We start from the raw sequence: 20108 nt of genomic DNA, 5'->3' as shown, positions 1-20108 counted from the left end.
ACGTTCTCGTATTTGACATCGTTCGAGATTTTCGGATAGTCATTTTATCTTAAATGAAATGTTTGATAACGTGATTTACTATAGTGTTTTTTTTTTTCAAATTAATGAATTACTATAAAAGAAATCAAATGAGTTAACTCAACTGGCTCAATGAAATAGCAATATTATCGATTGAACATGAAGAATCTTCTAAAATATCTTTGAAAGATGTAATTGTAGAATTTGCGACATTGAAGGCGATGAAAAAGAACATTTGAACAATGTGAGTTAATTTTAATAAGAAAAATACTATAGGGGGGGGGGGGGTTTTGTTAACATTTGCATGCGGGCTGAATTTTTCTAGTTACGCTACTGTTTATATATTTGTCTTTTTCTCATTACTGACATAAGAAAACTGCTGAAATTGAAATTGAAAATGGTGACAATTTGAGAACTGTTCTTTTTAACAGTCAATCATAAAAGATATTCCTAAATATGTGTATATTAAAGAATTCAACACCGATATCTAGTCATTTTTTTCACTCTAAAAACAACATTAGATATCAACAATTACTTTGAAATTCAAATGACTATTTACTATGATTTCTTCAGTTCCTTAATTGTGTACAGTGATATTGTCAATCATCAGTATAGTATTGTCATGTAACGACATTAAATCCAAATGATAAATTATAATAGGTCAAGTCACTTATTATGCCAAAACTTTAATTCATCCACAAAATTATTGTTTACAAGTTTTGGATTGCATTTCATTCAAATTTGATTGCATTCAGCAACGGTAAATCTCATGAGCGATTCTAGAGCACTTTTAGAAGAAAGAGAACAGTGGCATCGACTTTCTTGAACATATGTTGTTACAACTACATATGTACATAAGTATGTATGTAGATATTTTCATCAACCCAGAATTCAGCGTCATCTGGTGGTTTAAATTTGAACTACTTTTATAACAATATTTTCAGAGAATTATAAATACATTCGTACATACATAATATATATACATACATATATGTTTAATATATACTATTTATAAATATATTAAATCTCTCCGAACAACTTACATACAAAAATCTTTTTTAATCCTCAACATATCTTTATTATACATATGTATATTTGACATATTTTTCTTTCTAATAACCTGGTTTTTTCGTTTGATTTTAAATACGTATAATATTGATTTAATATATTTCGTATTTAATCATTGATAAACTTCATGTATCCATTTTTTACTTTACCTATGTATGTATGTATGTACGTAGTAACAATAGATGAAGTTTTGTTATCATGCAAAAATTCGAACTCGAGATTTTGACTGATACGAACTCAGAATCGATTACTGATCACGTTTTCATGATCTAGAAAAAATGTGTGTGTGTGTGTGTGTGTCGGTGTGTCTGTGTATTTTAGGGATTTTTTGAACACCGTTAATCCTATCGAACCGAAACTTAGTATCGGTTACTGAAATTCTTATCGACACGATGTAAATTTTTTTCAAATTTTTAAGTTGACCGGAAATGGTACCTCCCCTTATAGGTGTACTCTTTTTTTTAAGTTTTTGAATTCGATTATCTCCCAAACCGCTAACTTAATCGGATTAAATCTTTTTTACATGTAATAGAAATAATAATATTTATAACCTTATAATTTTTAATTTTATTTAAATAGAGAAGATTCATAAAATATTTCACATTTTACTTTATTGCACAAATAACACTAAAATGAACTGGAAACATTTCCAATTAAAATAAATATAAAATTGCACATCGAATTGAACTTACCTTGATTTTAATAATGCGCAATCTCATTACATCCTGACGATCGATTCGCCTGTTTGCACTTTGATGGTTCATCGATTCACCAAAAACGAATCACAGAGTGCCATAATATGAAAATCATTCATTTTTCACGAAAAACACTGAAACACTCGAGCACACACGGATAACAGGGAACTCTCCACTTTAACGGGACAATATATTTTAGCTCCCGAATACATTTTCACTATTGCCAATTTAGACTTAGAGGCTGATTATTTTCATCGACCGGAGGAGTGTCGGATTCGCGTCAAACGCCAAGAAAGTGTCGGACAAACTGAAAAAGAGAGTTGAGCATTCGAATGAGCAACGGGGACGGCTGCACTCTGGTCTGTTGCACTTAAATAAAGCTAAAATCACTCGATCAACGTTTTGGCCATTTTTGTTAGTAGTTTTTTTGCACTACGTGAGTATTATCAATTACAATAAGTGAATGTTTCCGTCGAGTTTTGGCACCGGAACGAAACCACTTATTCAAAATTAAATTCTTTTAAATGATTTTATTTTCATATTACATATGTACATACATACATACGTATGCATGTATTTACAACAAGGAAACACAATGGAGGATATAAATAAATAAATAAATCAATTTTTATTTTAAATATTTATTAGAACTACTTACTGATGGTGTACATCATTTCTCCTAATTATACAGTCTATCGATTATACAAACTAACAAAAATAATTTACAACAACAATATGCTAAGTCTTATTAATACAATAGTACATGTTACCTTTCATGCATAGATATTTTTGAATATATCCAATTTTTATTATTAACAAAGTTATTTTGCACAAAAATGTTTCGATTCTACTTATTATTGCGTTACGTGATGGTTATAAAATTAATCATTTGATATGAAAATAGTTTGTAATAGAAAACAATATTTTTTCAAGCATTAAATTTATTTAACATTAAGTTTTAGTTGAATAATTACTCAATACTCATGTTTTAATGAAATTAATAGAATTCAAGGTTTATGTTCATTTATATCATATAATTCGTTCAATATATCCTATTAGAATACTAAAAATATGATTGATTTGTCATTTCAACACTTTCGCCAATAGTGCACTGTTTAATTTAAAAAATATACAGTAATTCAACAAACACGTTATCTATTTTTAAACTGGCACAATTATATTTTTCTCTTACAATCCTTCTTAAACTCCATTCACATTTGACTAGATTTAAAATCTTCAACTATTTATCTCAGACTATATAAAGTCAATTTTGATAAGCATTATTTACTTTTCTACTATTGCAAACTCGTCCCCACCTATCTTTCAGAGATAACAGACTGATCTCAATGTCTGTCCTTATTAGAATATAATTATTATACAATCCAACACAACATATACTTAAATCAACTACAAAATACATGTTAATATAATAATAATAGAAAATATTATGGCGTTTACTTTTTTAAACAAAAAAATATTGGCTATAAATAAACGCCAATATTTTTATTAGGAAATATTTTATATATTTCACAAAATCAATGAATTCGAACAATCGATAGATGTTAAAAACTCTAGAAATCGTAAGAGAAAGGCAACTCTACAATAGCAACAAGTTGTCTCGTCGAAATTAAAAAAATAATTCTCGACATAAATACATTATTTTGGCTTAATTTAACTTTATTTTTATGTGTTTATTATTCGAGATTATATGCTTAGACCTAAAAACTAATAATTATAATATACATGGCCGCAAGAGCATAATTTAAAAAAATAAATAATTTACTAAGACAATCACATTACATTTTTGAAAACAAATTTAATTTTACATATTTATAACATCGACTAAGTTAATATTCTTACATTTTTTTTTTCATTTTCTTTTGATAAAATAGCCCGAATTTGTAATATTTACACAGTAACTGTTTTGATTTCATATTTAAAAGTTTGTCCATTTCCTTGTGCATATTAAAAAATTTTATTCCACTTACGAATATCTAATAGGAGAATGAACACAAATGATTTGTCGCAGATTCAACAATCACTTTATATTTAAGTTTTAATTTATCAAATATATATATATATATATATATATATATATATATATATATATATATATATATATATATATATATATATATATATATATATATATATATATATATATATATATATATATATATATATATATATATATATATATATATATATATATATATATATATATATATATATAGAGTAGTAACACGTCACCACGTGTTGAGAATTAATAAGATCGATCGAAAAGTGCTTCCGATCACATACCATTAGACACATTTAATCTAAATTAAATCGTTATGACGAATAGTTTAATTTTAGTTACAATTAAAGTACGATCGATTTACAAATGCGTTATTGTATCATAGAAGGATGGCTCCGTGAAAATATTCTTAAGACGATACGCTGAAAGCTCGCACGTCACAACTTTCAGACGAAATAAAGTATATTATGTAAATCGCACTGAAAAAATTCATCGCTTCTTTACAGCAAATATTTACCGTCCACACCGATTTAAGGCATCTCATCTAAATAAGCAGAAAAGGCCGGACCAGTAAAATCGTGTCAAAGAAAAGCTCCGATTTTTCTTCTAACTTTTCTCGTCTAACAAAAATATATGTATGTGTGAATCGCGCAGCATATGCTAATTATAATATTTACACCATTTAAACACTTGTTCATTGTTCGCAGTGCACTGGATTTTCGATATACATACAAAAATACCCCAAAATCCATACGAAGTTTCGCAAAATCAAACACGTGTTAAGTCAAGGTACACTTTTGGCGACACGACATCATGCCGCGTCATAAATATAATATTACCTCAAATCCAGCTCACTTTCTCGTTATATACACTCGGAAAGTTGCAACATTTAGAAGTTTGACCCGAATTGTTACACCTCCTGAATGCTTAGAGCCGGGCCACACCTTGCGACTTGCGAGCGACTTGGTTGAGGGCGACCAGACCAATGTATGCAGTTAGATGGGGCATGCCACACCCGTCAACTTCTTTGTTGCTCACATTTCCATACATTTTTTCTGGTCGCGCAACTAGTCGGCTGACAAAATTGCACGGTGTGGCCCGGGTCTTGGTGAAGAAATGATCCAGAAACCAGAAAAGATTTATGGAGTGTCGCTAAAAGTGAACCCAGACCTCTAGACTCTTCTGCAAGGGTCAGACAGGTAGTGTTTGAGTTTGATTACATTTCCACTTCGTACACGGGGGTATTCGTGTATATCGTCTTCCACTGTCATCTGTTCTCGTTTAAAAAATAGACTCTGGCGGGGGACGATCGCTATGAGGGTACGAAGGGTTCGAATAGGAGCGGGTCGTTGGGCGCGACCTACGTGCAAAGACCTGAGTTGTCCATGAGGCTGCGTGCGAGCATATCAGCGGCTGTGAGATCAGACACCTTGCCCTCGAAGTGTCCTCGCACGTGGAACATGAATTCTGCCTTGCCCTGGAACTCCTGGCGGCACATCAGGCACAGATGGTGTCCATGATGGTGTGCATGGGCTGGAGCATGGTGCAATCCCCCGTAGGGTGTGCCAGCTGGGAAGTAGGCTGCCGCTTGCTCACCACCACCAGCTGCCAACCCTAACGAATGCCCATTCAGCAGCGCCTGCTGACCTTGGTTGTGCTGGTGCAGCAGCTGCAGTTTGTCCTGAAACATCCATAGCATTCTGGTTTCAATTCATTTTTATGCACTTCTTTCGAACGAATTCCATTGCAATAAGTATTGACACACATTAATCGATTTAAATCGAGACCGATGCAGCAGTATGCGTCATATCGTATCTCACCCTTTGGAGTCCATCCAAAGAACGTTCAGAATACATTAAACCAATGCCAAAAGCTCGGAAATGGCTCTATTTTGTGAATGTAATCAGATTCTTTGTATAGGATCCAAATGGTGAAATAAAGAAGATTTGGCGTGTACCACTTCACAAAAAACCATATTTGTTACAAAAGAGAATTATCTAACGAATGGCTTACTTTGGGTGAAAAAGAACATAACTTAAACAACCCCCAGTTCCAAAATCTTATGCAATACAATATTTAAGATTTTACTTTATAATTTTTATTTGGAATTAGAGGTCAATAATAGATCAGTAATCGAAGTTCTAAAAAGCACGGACCCACAAATTCAGAAGGCCCAGTGGTGCAGAATGTTCATCTCGACCTCGTGTGACCACTTATGATTGGTTACGCCAATGGATGCATTCCTGTTCGTTTTGACCTGTGCAAATTGGCCAAAATAAATAATTTATTCCTTTAAAATTAACCTGTTTAATTACCAATGCTAACATTTCTTTTAAATCAAATTTCCCTTTTTTCAATGACAAAAATTTTAGATATTTATCAAGCAACCAAGAAAAGTCTTGGAAATTTACTAAATATAAGGTTTTCATTGTTTTTTGGGAGGAAATAAGAAAAGAAAACAATTTGGTAGGTAGATGTCATTTCATTTATTAAAGCCCACCCCCCACTCTTCAGAATTGGTGCGCATGTTAGAACCTTAGGGCGAAATCACACAGGGAAGAACGGCACGTCGTATGCTTGACTCCCCGCTGTGCGGGTTCGATATTTCTTTAAATATGGGATACACCGTTATTGATCACTGTCAAGCAAGGATAAATACAAGGATAAAGTTTTACCGAAAACACTCCAGTGGGTGATTTTGGGACGGTGTGTGCTGGGCGTGCCATGAATATTTGCAAGGCATGCCACATTTTTTTCGCATGTTTAAAATTATCAAAAAAAAAAAAAAAAAAACATGTTCCTTCCTGTGTGATTCTACCTTAGACTGACTGTGGCTTCTGCGCACTTTTCTGAGGAGTGAGGGCAGGCCTTTACAAATGGAATGAATTGTTAAGAGGAATATTAGGTAGTATTAATTTCGAATGAAATTATAAAACTTTTAATCTATAGCCACAGTATTATTTTAAATTGGCTTTTTTTTTGGTTTTAACCAATGACTTACAGCAATGAGTCCAAAGCTACCAAAATATAAATAAAATTACTTCCTAGTCTAATCAACACATACAGTTTTATTGTATTTGTCTTTTGAGCCTTATATCGATAAGCAGGCTCATCCTTTCTACCTGATGATTTTGCTGTTGTGTTTGCTGTGTCTGCATCTTGTTGTCCTGTCCGGTGTTGTTGGTGGCCGAGTTAGCGGAGGTGGGCGGATTCCCACCTCCTCCGCCCCCTCCCCCGCCCCCCGACGACCCCAAAACCATCTTGTCCCCCAGATGAGACTTGGCATGCGCCGTCCATTCGTCTCTGGTAGAGAACATCCTACCGCAGAGCTCGCACGACCAGCTCACCACCATTGAGTTGCTGCCGGCGTGATGGTGCAGTCCAGATTGCTAGAACAGAAAGAACTTACATTTGTATAATCCCATCCTTACGATTGACGAGTTCCAACCGTCGACACGTCGTCTCGATCTTCAAAATATTTACCTGCAGCTGCTGGTGCTGATGATGGGTGTTGTTGTTGGTGCCGTGCTGCTGACCCTGACCTCCAGCTCCGGATCCTCCCATCTCCGCAGGGTTCGGTTTCGTGTCTTCCTGCTGCTGCTGCTGCTTGACGCTCCCATGGTTCATACTCAAAGGCTTTACATCATCTATTTTAATTGCTGTCACAGACAGCAAAATGCTTTAGAAACTGGTCATTTGTATAAAATTAGCTAATATAATATTCAAAAATGTACGTCCGATTCGATTTATAAAACAATCTATCATTAAATTCACATGTATTTGCCGAAGTCCAGTATGTATGTTGTGGATTTAATTGTATAATTCAGATAACAGGCAGAGTTCTGAACTTTTCTAATAATATGAAAATCATCCGATAGATGTCACTAATAATTTTGATTTTCAACTGTATATTGGGCTCATGTACGGACAATTATATGTACGTATAATGTAATATTGAGACATCAACGGGTAAAATTCTAGTATTATATACAGGGCTGGCTCAAAGGAGCAGCAGACTAGGCATGTGCCTAGGGCGCCACAGACAAGGGGCACGGCGAGGCGCCACCATTTTTATTTTACTGTCAAATATCAACGACTCACGTATGAATGAAGTAAAACAGAAAAACTGTCGTCGGTACAAATGGTAATTTAGAATTGTATTTTATATAAAATACCACTGAAACATATGTATGTATATATATAATATATACCGGTCTCCGTGATTTGACAGAATGTTAAATTACAGAAAACGCAAAAGTCACGTAGACCCAATATATACATATACATATATCAGGGATGGATTTGCTTTACGAAATTAAATATCTTAACCAATCATATTCCAAAGTAGATGTCATTCTATAAAATTCTTCAATTTATTGTTAAATATAAATTAATGTCATCATTACCGAATTTATTCACAGTTATCCGTATTTTATTCATTTTTACGCATAAAACGTGCGTAAAAAATATAAATTTTGAATAAAAAATTATATTTTTTTGTTTTGTCTTAATATATTTGTCTTCAATATAAAATTAAAAAATTTAAAGGGGGGCAGGCTCTGAAACCATTCAAACAGTGCTTCTATTTACTAATGTTCAAATTTAGCGCTTATGTATTTATGAAAGATTTTGATAAGATCTGAAAGTCGACAAGATTTTTGCAAAATTTGATTTATTTTGAATTGGCATTTACATTTTTATAGCTGAAATAATACCGGTCAGCAATTGCTGACTCGCTCACCAAGTAGGTACATTTCTAAGTAAAAGTTCTTATTACGCAATGGTCTATTGTCGTGTTTAAATCATTCGCATTATGCTTAGCGTGACTAATTATTAGCTCCTATATATGTATATGTTTCATATTAAAGAATTCCACATTCAATTTCTTTTCCATTGTGTAAGAAAATAACCAAAAAAAATTAAATACAAATAAAATTGAAATAAGTATACCCATTTTTTAATTAATTTGAACCTTTTGTAGTGTGAGTTGTGTGTTTGTGGGACAAAATTTTACCATAGCATTTCCGCAATAATGCGACCGACATTTATGCGAGTCTTGAAGAAAATCGCTTTACTTGTCTGCATCACACAATGACTGCAGAAAGCAAAACGTGAATTTTCCACAACGGGATAAATATGAATCGCATTACATACCATATATATACATACATATACATATTGTTGATTTATTCGCGTACGTACATACATATGTTTGTATATATATTATATGACTTACGTGCTACGGTAATTGATCTCTTGCCAAGTGGTGCAATATTAGACGGAGTGAGGTGTTTTAGTTTGTTCATATGCAATACCAACTTATCGCGGCGAGCGAAAGCCTTATTGCATACCTCACAAACATATGGCTTTTCACCTGCGAACATAAAACACAAATAATTATAATATACCTTAGGCTCACCCCGGAATCCCTCAAAGTTGAGAAACGGTAAAATATAAATGAAAATGTGTACATAAATCGATATTACGCCGTACTTTGACTGATAATGTTGACTATGTAATCAGACACGAAAAATTCGACTTATCTATACATTCAAATTTAGATTATACAGGTACGAGTAAAAATACAAAATTCATTGAATAAAAAAATTTAAATACAAAAAAATTGAAATAGGATCGAAATTTGGATTTTTACTGTACGGCTACACATTTATAATACGAGTACATTCGATTGACTTGGGTGTGTATATACATATATATATTTTTCATAATAACATACAGTATGTGTAAAAATATTTGTTACAATCATAGTGTTACCTGTGTGAATCCTCATGTGAATAGTTAACTTGTCCTTTCTGGCCATTCCTTTGCCACATACTGTACATTCAAATGCCTTGTCCCCTATGTATATATACATATATATATGTACATATATATACACACACATATATATACATGTATATACATATATACATATATATTTATGTTAAAAAAAAAAGAGTAAATCAAACGATTTTCGCTATTACCTGTGTGAATTCGCATATGGATTGTCAATTTGTCCTTTCTGGCTAATCCTTTTCCGCACACCGTGCATTCGAATGCTTTGTTTCCTATAAAATCAATCAAAAACTTGTCAATTTCGTATACTTTTTATTAAAAATTAAGTGTTGTTGCTGTTTTTTTTTATTGATTTTGGTACCGTCGTTATTTGAACTAGTAGGTTTGGGATTTGAACTGTGTTTTCTGTGAGAGCCTCCTTGTAGAGCTTTTAATCTACTGGCTGGGTTCATAGAGCCGCCTTCAGCATACGGTTCGGTGAATGGTATTAAATTTGGTCGAGGAATATTTGACGTCACTTCTGGAGACCTTTGAAGAAAAAAATCTTGTTTTTGTAAAATGAAACTTCACGATGATTCAAATTTTTAATTTTTGGTATGTAGTAGTCAAGAGTCTTGGATAGAGTACTTCGTTCAGTGATTTTTGTATATTTACTTATATAGACCAAATAAAAAAAATTAATAATCGATAGCATAAAGGTGGTAAAATCTCATCAATATCTTCCCAGCAGTTCGTCAAAAGAAAATTTAAAACCAGTGAGGAAGTTAAATGAGCCTCATATCATTCAGAATTGAACGATATTTTTATATTTTTTAAAACAATATTTACCATGGTGCCATTGCGGACTTTACCCAAAGTTACAGCTATGGCTCAATTTGTACATGTGCACTTTTTGTTAATTTATAACATTATACTATAAATTTGAAATTATAATGGTGAAAAATGAAGGCAGGTTGCCAATTTGTTTGGAATCAACAATGCAACCAGATAAATTGGCAAACTCTGATAGGAAACGATCGATCTGGAGTCACATACACATATCCAAGCTCTGGCCAGTAACACCGGGCCAGGGATTGAACTCATGCATTATATGTACATATGTACGTCAACCACTGAGCTACGTTGCTGGTTATTTTATTTCCTTTGACGTGATTTTATTTTATAGTTGTGGACCATTGTGACATTATAAGAAGAACCTAATGCACCACAATGGCCAACAAAAGAAAACAAGAAAGAAATACATAAAAATAAAATTAAAAAGCAAAAACTGATAAAAATATGATAAAGAAAAATATTAAATAAAAATGAATATGAGGAAAAAATATCAAATAACAGAATACATAGAAGGCAGGCGCGTACTATTACGCACGAGCATGCGGTATATGCAGGCCTTTTAGATTTAAGGGCCCAAAAGGTTTTCAAATAAAAATACTAGAAATTTTTTTAATTAAAATTATTCATATGACTAATAAAAAATACTATTTAAATATTTATGCTCCAAATTTGATACGCAACACATTGCGTGTCGAATTTTCACCCATCTGTACTCCTTCTCACGACAATCAATAGTTTTCCGTATTGATATAGTAATAATAATTGTCTGCAATTACATATCTATAAAAACGATGTTAAAATAAAATGTCTTTGAAAGATGTAATTGCATAATTTGCGACTTTGAAGGCGAGGAAAAAAGAACATTTAAATTATGTGAGCTAATTACCAATTTCATTTTAATAACAAAATTACTAATGGGGGCCTTTTTCCAACATTTGCATGCAGACCCAATTTTCCTAGTTACGCCACTGATAGAAGGCAATATCTTGCATCCACAACCAACAAAAATATAAATACAAAACAGCCCCACGATATAAGCTTATATTAATTAATTATATAGGTATCCCCATTAAGCTACCCTTGTAGCTATTTAGAACTCAATGAAGTGGAAATTGAACCTAGAGAGAACCTTGAAAGATAAATTGTCCGTGACATTTAAATTGAATAACCGAGTCGACAATTGAAAAGAAGGCTGAGAAATCTAGGCGAGAAACTCGAAGAAATTGCGGTACGTGCATAATAAATTGAATAAAACAACGTTCCACGTCGTTTCCAGAGTGGAAATTACAAAACGACCTTCAATCAAAATAACAACTCTACAGGTGCTCCATCGGCATAAATTTTACATCATACATTTGTAAATAGCGTAATTGCCGGAGTAGACTTGGCCAAAGTGGGACTCTAGAATTTCCAAGATTACTGTCTGTCCCCGGAATTTATATAGTACAAGCTGAACACGGCATGCGTTGCAATGCCACAATAACGCATGAAATTCCAGTTCCCGTTTCAAGTGATGGTTGCAGCTCCACTAACGTCTCTTCAACGCCGTGTCGTCATAAACCAACTGATAACGTGATTACCAACGAACACATTTCCTTGCCTACACAATGGCGCTTCAAACTTTCGCATCGGTAAAATCGTAATTACGAATATTATTAATAAGAGATTTTTTCCCGTTTTTTTCACAGTAAGCTACTTAACAAATCCTGAAAGTTCCATCGTATTCGGTTGAGTGGTTTAGGAGCCTATACGAGACAGACAGACAGACAGACAGACAAACAGACATTTAATTTTATATATATAGACTAGCTGAACCCGGCATGCGTTGTAATGCCACAATAACGCATGCAATTCCCGTTCCCATTCCCGTTCTCGTTCCCGTTCTTATCTGTCGGAAAAACGCAGGCGGCGAACTTAACCTGACTTGACTAAAAAAAAAACAATAGAAGGCGGCGATCACTTTTTCAATTATTCAATTGTTTGTTTATTTCACCCTAACAGCGTAGGTTGTGAACTGATTTGAAATTATTTGCCATGCAATGCCACTCATTCCCGTTTTTCCCGTTTCCGTTCCCGTTCTCGTTTCCGTTCCCATCTGTCGGAAAAACGCAGGCGGCGAACTGAACTTAACTTGACTTGATTAAAAAAAACAATAGAAGGCGGCGAACACTTTTTCAATTATTCAATTGTTTGTTTATTTCACCCTAACAGCGTAGGTTGTGAACTGATTTGAAATTATTTGCCATGCAATGCCACTCATTCCCGTTTTTCCCGTTTCCGTTCCCGTTCTCGTTTCCGTTCCCATCTGTCGGAAAAACGCAGGCGGCGAACTGAACTTAACTTGACTTGATTAAAAAAAACAATAGAAGGCGGCGAACACTTTTTCAATTATTCAATTGTTTGTTTATTTCACCCTAACAGCGTAGGTTGTGAACTGATTTGAAATTATTTGCCATGCAATGCCACTCATTCCCGTTTTTCCCGTTTCCGTTCCCGTTCTCGTTTCCGTTCCCATCTGTCGGAAAAACGCAGGCGGCGAACTGAACTTAACTTGACTTGATTAAAAAAAACAATAGAAGGCGGCGAACACTTTTTCAATTATTCAATTGTTTGTTTATTTCACCCTAACAGCGTAGGTTGTGAACTGATTTGAAATTATTTGCCATGCAATGCCACTCATTCCCGTTTTTCCCGTTTCCGTTCCCGTTCTCGTTTCCGTTCCCATCTGTCGGAAAAACGCAGGCGGCGAACTGAACTTAACTTGACTTGATTAAAAAAAACAATAGAAGGCGGCGAACACTTTTTCAATTATTCAATTGTTTGTTTATTTCACCCTAACAGCGTAGGTTGTGAACTGATTTGAAATTATTTGCCATGCAATGCCACTCATTCCCGTTTTTCCCGTTTCCGTTCCCGTTCTCGTTTCCGTTCCCATCTGTCGGAAAAACGCAGGCGGCGAACTGAACTTAACTTGACTTGATTAAAAAAAACAATAGAAGGCGGCGAACACTTTTTCAATTATTCAATTGTTTGTTTATTTCACCCTAACAGCGTAGGTTGTGAACTGATTTGAAATTATTTGCCATGCAATGCCACTCATTCCCGTTTTTCCCGTTTCCGTTCCCGTTCTCGTTTCCGTTCCCATCTGTCGGAAAAACGCAGGCGGCGAACTGAACTTAACTTGACTTGATTAAAAAAAACAATAGAAGGCGGCGAACACTTTTTCAATTATTCAATTGTTTGTTTATTTCACCCTAACAGCGTAGGTTGTGAACTGATTTGAAATTATTTGCCATGCAATGCCACTCATTCCCGTTTTTCCCGTTTCCGTTCCCGTTCTCGTTTCCGTTCCCATCTGTCGGAAAAACGCAGGCGGCGAACTGAACTTAACTTGACTTGATTAAAAAAAACAATAGAAGGCGGCGAACACTTTTTCAATTATTCAATTGTTTGTTTATTTCACCCTAACAGCGTAGGTTGTGAACTGATTTGAAATTATTTGCCATGCAATGCCACTCATTCCCGTTTTTCCCGTTTCCGTTCCCGTTCTCGTTTCCGTTCCCATCTGTCGGAAAAACGCAGGCGGCGAACTGAACTTAACTTGACTTGATTAAAAAAAACAATAGAAGGCGGCGATCACTTTTTCAATTATTCAATTGTTTGTTTATTTCACCCTAACAGCGTAGGTTGTGAACTGATTTGAAATTATTTGCCATGCAATGCCACTCATTCCCGTTTTTCCCGTTTCCGTTCCCGTTCTCGTTTCCGTTCCCATCTGTCGGAAAAACGCAGGCGGCGAACTGAACTTAACTTGACTTGATTAAAAAAAACAATAGAAGGCGGCGATCACTTTTTCAATTATTCAATTGTTTGTTTATTTCACCCTAACAGCGTAGGTTGTGAACTGATTTGAAATTATTTGCCATGCAATGCCACTCATTCCCGTTTTTCCCGTTTCCGTTCCCGTTCTCGTTTCCGTTCCCATCTGTCGGAAAAACGCAGGCGGCGAACTGAACTTGACTTGACTAAAAAAAAAAACAATAGAAGGCGGCGAACACTTTTTCAATTATTCAATTGTTTGTTTATTTCACCCTAACAGCGTAGGTTGTGAACTGATTTGAAATTATTTGCCATGCAATGCCACTCATTCCCGTTTTTCCCGTTTCCGTTCCCGTTCTCGTTTCCGTTCCCATCTGTCGGAAAAACGCAGGCGGCGAACTTAACTTGACTTGACTAAAAAAAAAAACAATAGAAGGCGGCGAACACTTTTTCAATTATTCAATTGTTTGTTTATTTCACCCTAACAGCGTAGGTTGTGAACTGATTTGAAATTATTTGCCATGCAATGCCACTCATTCCCGTTTTTCCCGTTCCCGTTTTTGGGGATTTTTTTTACAGAAACCATCGCGGACATGCACACAATAACTCTTGTAAGTTTCATCGCAATCGGTTGAATGGTATAGGAACATATACATACGTGACAGAAAAATAGAAAAATATTAATTTTTATATATACGAGTATACAGATGATATAAAGCGATCTTACCAGCTTCCCAAGCTTTGTAGTACTCTGACACCTCCTTCATAGCCCAATCCGACATCGTCCGGTACTGTGAATGTGCTATCGGTCGCACCTGTGCTCGAGCTGACTTGCGGTACCTAAATTTCGAAACATCGATAATGAAATGTCAGGTTCAGCTGTGGGGGGGTGTGGATGGGTAGGTGAGATGGGTGGGTGGGTGGTGTGTGTAACCTTGATGGGTGATCCGACTGCGCTGTACTGATGGTGGTGGTGTGCTGGGGGTGCAGGGGGAACCTCCCTCCTAGCCGCGTGAGCAGCGGCTGCCATGTGCTGCTGAACAGCCACGTGAGCTTCCAAATATGCTGTTTTTTGGGCTTCAGTCATTTTCTCCATGTTGACAGTTCCATCCTGAAAATTCGAGAAATATAAAATCGTTTTATTCCACAAATGACGTGCCATGTTTAGATTTAGAACTATGTATGGACATACATACATACATACGTATAATAATAGTAATAGTCGCAACACTAAGGAAAAATCGCCTTAAATTTGAGATTTTCTCTTATATAAGTAAAAGTAATATTTTCAATAATTAAGCTTTTTAATAGCAATGGTCGGATGCATTGGTAACTTACTGTGAGTCCGCAGTGTTGCGTCAAATTTATACTACAAATGCATGAAGTTTCGTGAATGACTAGTAAACGAAGCTTTTGTTAATGTAATATATAATTTCGAAAGAGACTTTGTAAGGTGTAGAATCCGTGACGTCAAATTTAATAAAATCGAAAATTTAAATATAAAACTATTTAAATAAATTTATTAAAATGTTAACTATTAGATTAGCCATGTTTAAGCGGTTCATATTACAAATACCGAGCGAAGCCGGGTAAAACCACTAGTGTTCAATAAACAAATACATAGTATTTTAAGCTATTTTCATATTGCTGTAAACACTAATATCAAAATAAGATAATACTTATTATAAAGTAAAAGAAAAATAATTTTTAAAATAGATAGTCATTGAATCGGTAGCTATTAGAATGCATTGTGAAAATGTTTTAATAACAATTAATACAAATAATTCAAAAGGTCAAAATAAAGTAATGAAATGTTGTTTTAAAAAATACTACTTCTGGTTTACGAAATTCTAAATAAAACCCTATCAGCTCTAAGTTAGTAAATAAAAATGAAAAATAAATTATAAAAGATTTGTACGTTCAGTAGTGTGGAAAAAATCGTGTAGTTACAACATTTTTGACTATCCTCAGAGGGAAAAATCCTTCTTCCAGTTTATCAAATTTATTATAATTTTATAAAAAATTTATGACATGATATTGATACAAGGATTAAACTGGAATTTTTTCGTTAACATCGCATGTATTTAAAAGTTTGAAAAAAATTGTAGAAGAAAAATCGAATTAGAGTAAATGGCCACTTCCAATAGACGAGTCTTCACTGAACTTTTAATATAATTTGGTATTAAGCTTCAACTTCTAGATCAATCTATCCAAAGGTTTCTGAGAAACACATAAAAAGCTTCGGTTCTCTAGAGCAGCGGTTTCCAAACTGGGAGGCGCGCCTCCCAGGGGAGGCGCGGACTAATGCCAGGGGAGGCGCCAAAACTTTTTAATAAAAAAATAATTTTCATACCATAATATGTACAAATAAATAAAACTTCATATCGTAGCTTAACAGTAAAAATTCAATGCATGAATTTTTATTTTTATTTTTCTTTCATTTTTATATATACATTTAATTCCTATAAAAAATTATCCGGAGAAGAAGATTTTAAAAATTGCGCCTTTGCAAACTCTCTGTTTTAGCTAAATATGCCCATTTAATTGCATATGTTCGATATGTCGCGGATAATAATATATTAGAAGATATATTATTTTGCAAACACATTCTTGGGAAGACCACATCCTTGGGAAGACCACATCCGTTGAAATTTTTAATATAATAGACAGTTTTTTTGAAGAAAAAAAAAAGGCCGCCTTGGTATGTATGTGATGATCTAAAAGCGGCCCATACCTCTTAGTAATATATTTAATTACATTAGTTTAAGCCGGGATCATAATTTTGATTGAAACCCCAATCATTGAAATTTTTTTGATTGAAACCCCAATCATTGAAATCATTTTGATTGAAATTTTAATCCCACACATTTGTACATTTGTTGTTGAAATATTGATTAAATTGCCTTTTTATTTTAATAATTTTATTATTTGTTTATATACACTTATTTTACTTGAGTTTTTTTTAGTATAGTTTTTTTACTAAAGTTTTTTATATACATTTTTTTTTACTTGAGTTTTTTATATGTCTTAATTAAATAAAGGTTTATTATTTAAAACGTGTCTATATTATTATATCTATTAAAAAATAAAAGGTAGGGAGGCGTGGAAAAAAAATTTTTTTTAGGGAGGCGTAGTAGCATAAAGTTTGGAAACCGCTGCTCTAGAGTGAAAGTTCTCTTCCGGTTGAGATAATATTAGTGTATGAATTTCATCGTTTATATTACATGCAAAAAAGTTTTAGTCTGATCTGCTGAGCGGTTTAACGCACACACATTTTTCCTAAGCCATGAAAACGTGATTCAGTGATTCAGATTTACAAAAAAATGGAATCACAGAAGCTTGCACGTGTGCTAAATTACATATATGTACGTACATACATACATACGTATGTAGTTCAAAAAGAAAACACCTGGAAAATCTATTACATGGAGTATGTTGTGCTCTTCGAAGAAGCGAAAACATAAATTAATTTATAAAATATTTAAATTATTATATGTAATATTTTTGGTTTGATGATAAAACTTACTTATAGAGTACATATGTATATAATTATAACAAATAGTGCGAAGCATTGTATTCAACGTAAAACATTATTATGCTACTTTAGTAAATGTTAACGATTATTTCATTTAATTTCAGCTGCTTCTCTTTCCTCTTTCTCATCCTCATTCAGTACCTTCTCCATCCCCCCGCCCTCCCTCAAAGTCTAGGTCACGGTGAGAAACCTTGAACCCCGAAAGGGCAACCCAGATATCCGGATTTAGAGTATTACTTTTATATATATAGATTGTGTTGAAAAAAATGAGATTTTTTTATAAACAAAACCCTGAAATTTATTTTTAAACTAGTCGCAGCCCAAAAAATATTCGATTTTCCAGCAAATTCAATGTTTACATCTTGCTTTTTCTATTGCAGTCTGCATTCATGACAAAAACACAGTGAGTAATTAATTTCGCATATATTTATATACATATATAGATCATTTTATATTTGAGATATTTTTCCTTAAGTGTGAATGATTTTCTTCATATTAATATTTCTGTGCCTAATGGAGAAATATTTTATTATGTACTTTAATAGAATATATTATGTATATTAAGGAATATTTTCATTAGAACAATAAACACAAATACCGTGTTTATTTTTTGATTACCCAAGAGACCCAAATTTAGACCTTAAAATACTTAAATTCCGTAAAACATATACATATTATTAATGAACAGCTATTAATAATTTCCTTAATAATAAAAGAATACAGGTTCATTGCTTTTACTAAAATGCTTTTATTTTATTTGAAAGAAATATTCTTTTTTTTTATGCTATTGTGATTCGTATTGGGATGAGTTTGAAAAACATTGAAATTATTGTTGGTGGTAAAATCATTATTGAATCAAATTAATTGAGTTTCAGTTGTATGTAGTCTATTTTTAATTTGAGTAAATTTCTATGAGTATTTTATTTTCACCAATAATAATTCCGAAAGCCTTCCCACATTTCATCTATTTATAATATTGTTTATTTTCAAACGCAGAGCTATTCATTCATTTTGGCAACAACGGGGGGCAGTGGTACATACGGGAGGCTTATGGGGGTTGCTTCGAGGGAGAACCGACTGTCGGATTGTGCGTGAGCATTCGAAAACAACCCTGCTCTACCCAAGGGGGCAATAATGGGGGGTTAGAGAGGGTAGCGAGGGTGTAGCCGAGTGACGTCACGAGTGCATTCAACCCGGTGAAAGTGAAAATCCGATATCGGAATGATTCGGCTGCAGTGGCTCATCATCCCCGAGCCTACGAAGGGTGGGAAGGGGGCAATGCGCATGAGCCGACAAGGGCACCCCCCACATTTCTTGTCGCGACTATTGCCATCCCCTGTACACGTGTCGTCGAGCAATTACGAACGAATGGGGTGGTCGCCCGGGTCGAACAGGCCTAATAGGAGCGATATCCTTTCCGTAGGCCTAAACATCATTTGGCAAAAACAAAAAGTGCATGCTTAAATGCATACAATTTTGAAAGATTGACATTAGTATAATTTTTTGACGGATAACTACATACATTCGTAAATCATATTGGGGATGAAAATAAGTCCAAATCAATCTGAGATTATGTCTCATATATATAATAATATGCACGTTATTGAATATTGCAAGCATTATTGACCACAATATTGACTGGCCTGTTGATTTACAGTCACTTCACAGTATTGTGAAGTGACTGTAAATCAAATTTTGTATAAAATCTTATAAATGACCATAACTAAACTATAATTAATTCCACAGTAAATGTACAAGAGAATTACTATAACGATAGAATAAATTTATCTTTGTAAGTTAAATTAAGCAATTCTAGTAATTTAATTTCCACAAGAAATCTTAAGATAGAGTTTATATATAATATCATACACAATGTACGCTTAAAAACAGCAGGCAGTATTTTTAAAAATAAAAATGAAAAAATGTATATTTAATTAAACTAAAATAAGCAATTTATTAGGTGCAGTATTTGATAATCAAAAAAGTACAAATTTTTTAAAAGTGCATACATTTATTTTAGCAAACTTTTAACGATGTAATGTCACGCTACTGATTCGTCACCTGCAATTCCCTATCGCGATACTATCGCAATGACTATAAATGTATGATATATGTACATATGTATATGTAGAATATTCGTAATAAAAAAGTGCATTACATTTTCATTTAAGGTTTCATCAAAAGTATTTAATATTTGACGTTATATACAATATTAATCAAATTATTTGTATAGTTTTATTTTTTTTATCTAAATATGTATGCAACGACTTTTATTGAGTTAATTTTATTTTCCATGGAAGGGAGGGTAACAACCCCTGCCATTAAA

General features: G+C 33.7%; 1 protein-coding gene across 1 annotated transcript in view; it reads right to left on the bottom strand.

Moving 5' to 3' along the window:
- Positions 1-5158: 5158 nt before the first annotated feature.
- LOC143912380 (uncharacterized) overlaps positions 5159-20108 on the bottom strand; it is a 39860-nt gene continuing 24910 nt past the window's right edge. Inside the window, exons 3-10 of the mRNA XM_077431660.1 lie at positions 15182-15358; positions 14975-15087; positions 9956-10122; positions 9783-9866; positions 9035-9172; positions 7282-7457; positions 6921-7187; positions 5159-5479 (exon numbers count right to left, since the gene is read on the bottom strand). Of these exons, the coding sequence (XP_077287786.1) occupies positions 5159-5479; positions 6921-7187; positions 7282-7457; positions 9035-9172; positions 9783-9866; positions 9956-10122; positions 14975-15087; positions 15182-15358 (1443 nt within the window). The remainder of the gene's footprint in view (positions 5480-6920; positions 7188-7281; positions 7458-9034; positions 9173-9782; positions 9867-9955; positions 10123-14974; positions 15088-15181; positions 15359-20108) is intronic.

The sequence above is a fragment of the Arctopsyche grandis genome, chromosome 5, assembly GCF_051622035.1.
Source record: "Arctopsyche grandis isolate Sample6627 chromosome 5, ASM5162203v2, whole genome shotgun sequence".
NCBI classification, from domain to species: domain Eukaryota; kingdom Metazoa; phylum Arthropoda; class Insecta; order Trichoptera; family Hydropsychidae; genus Arctopsyche; species Arctopsyche grandis.
The sequence above is the reverse complement of the archived record's forward strand: the minus strand, read 5'-3'. Positions and strand labels throughout refer to the sequence as shown.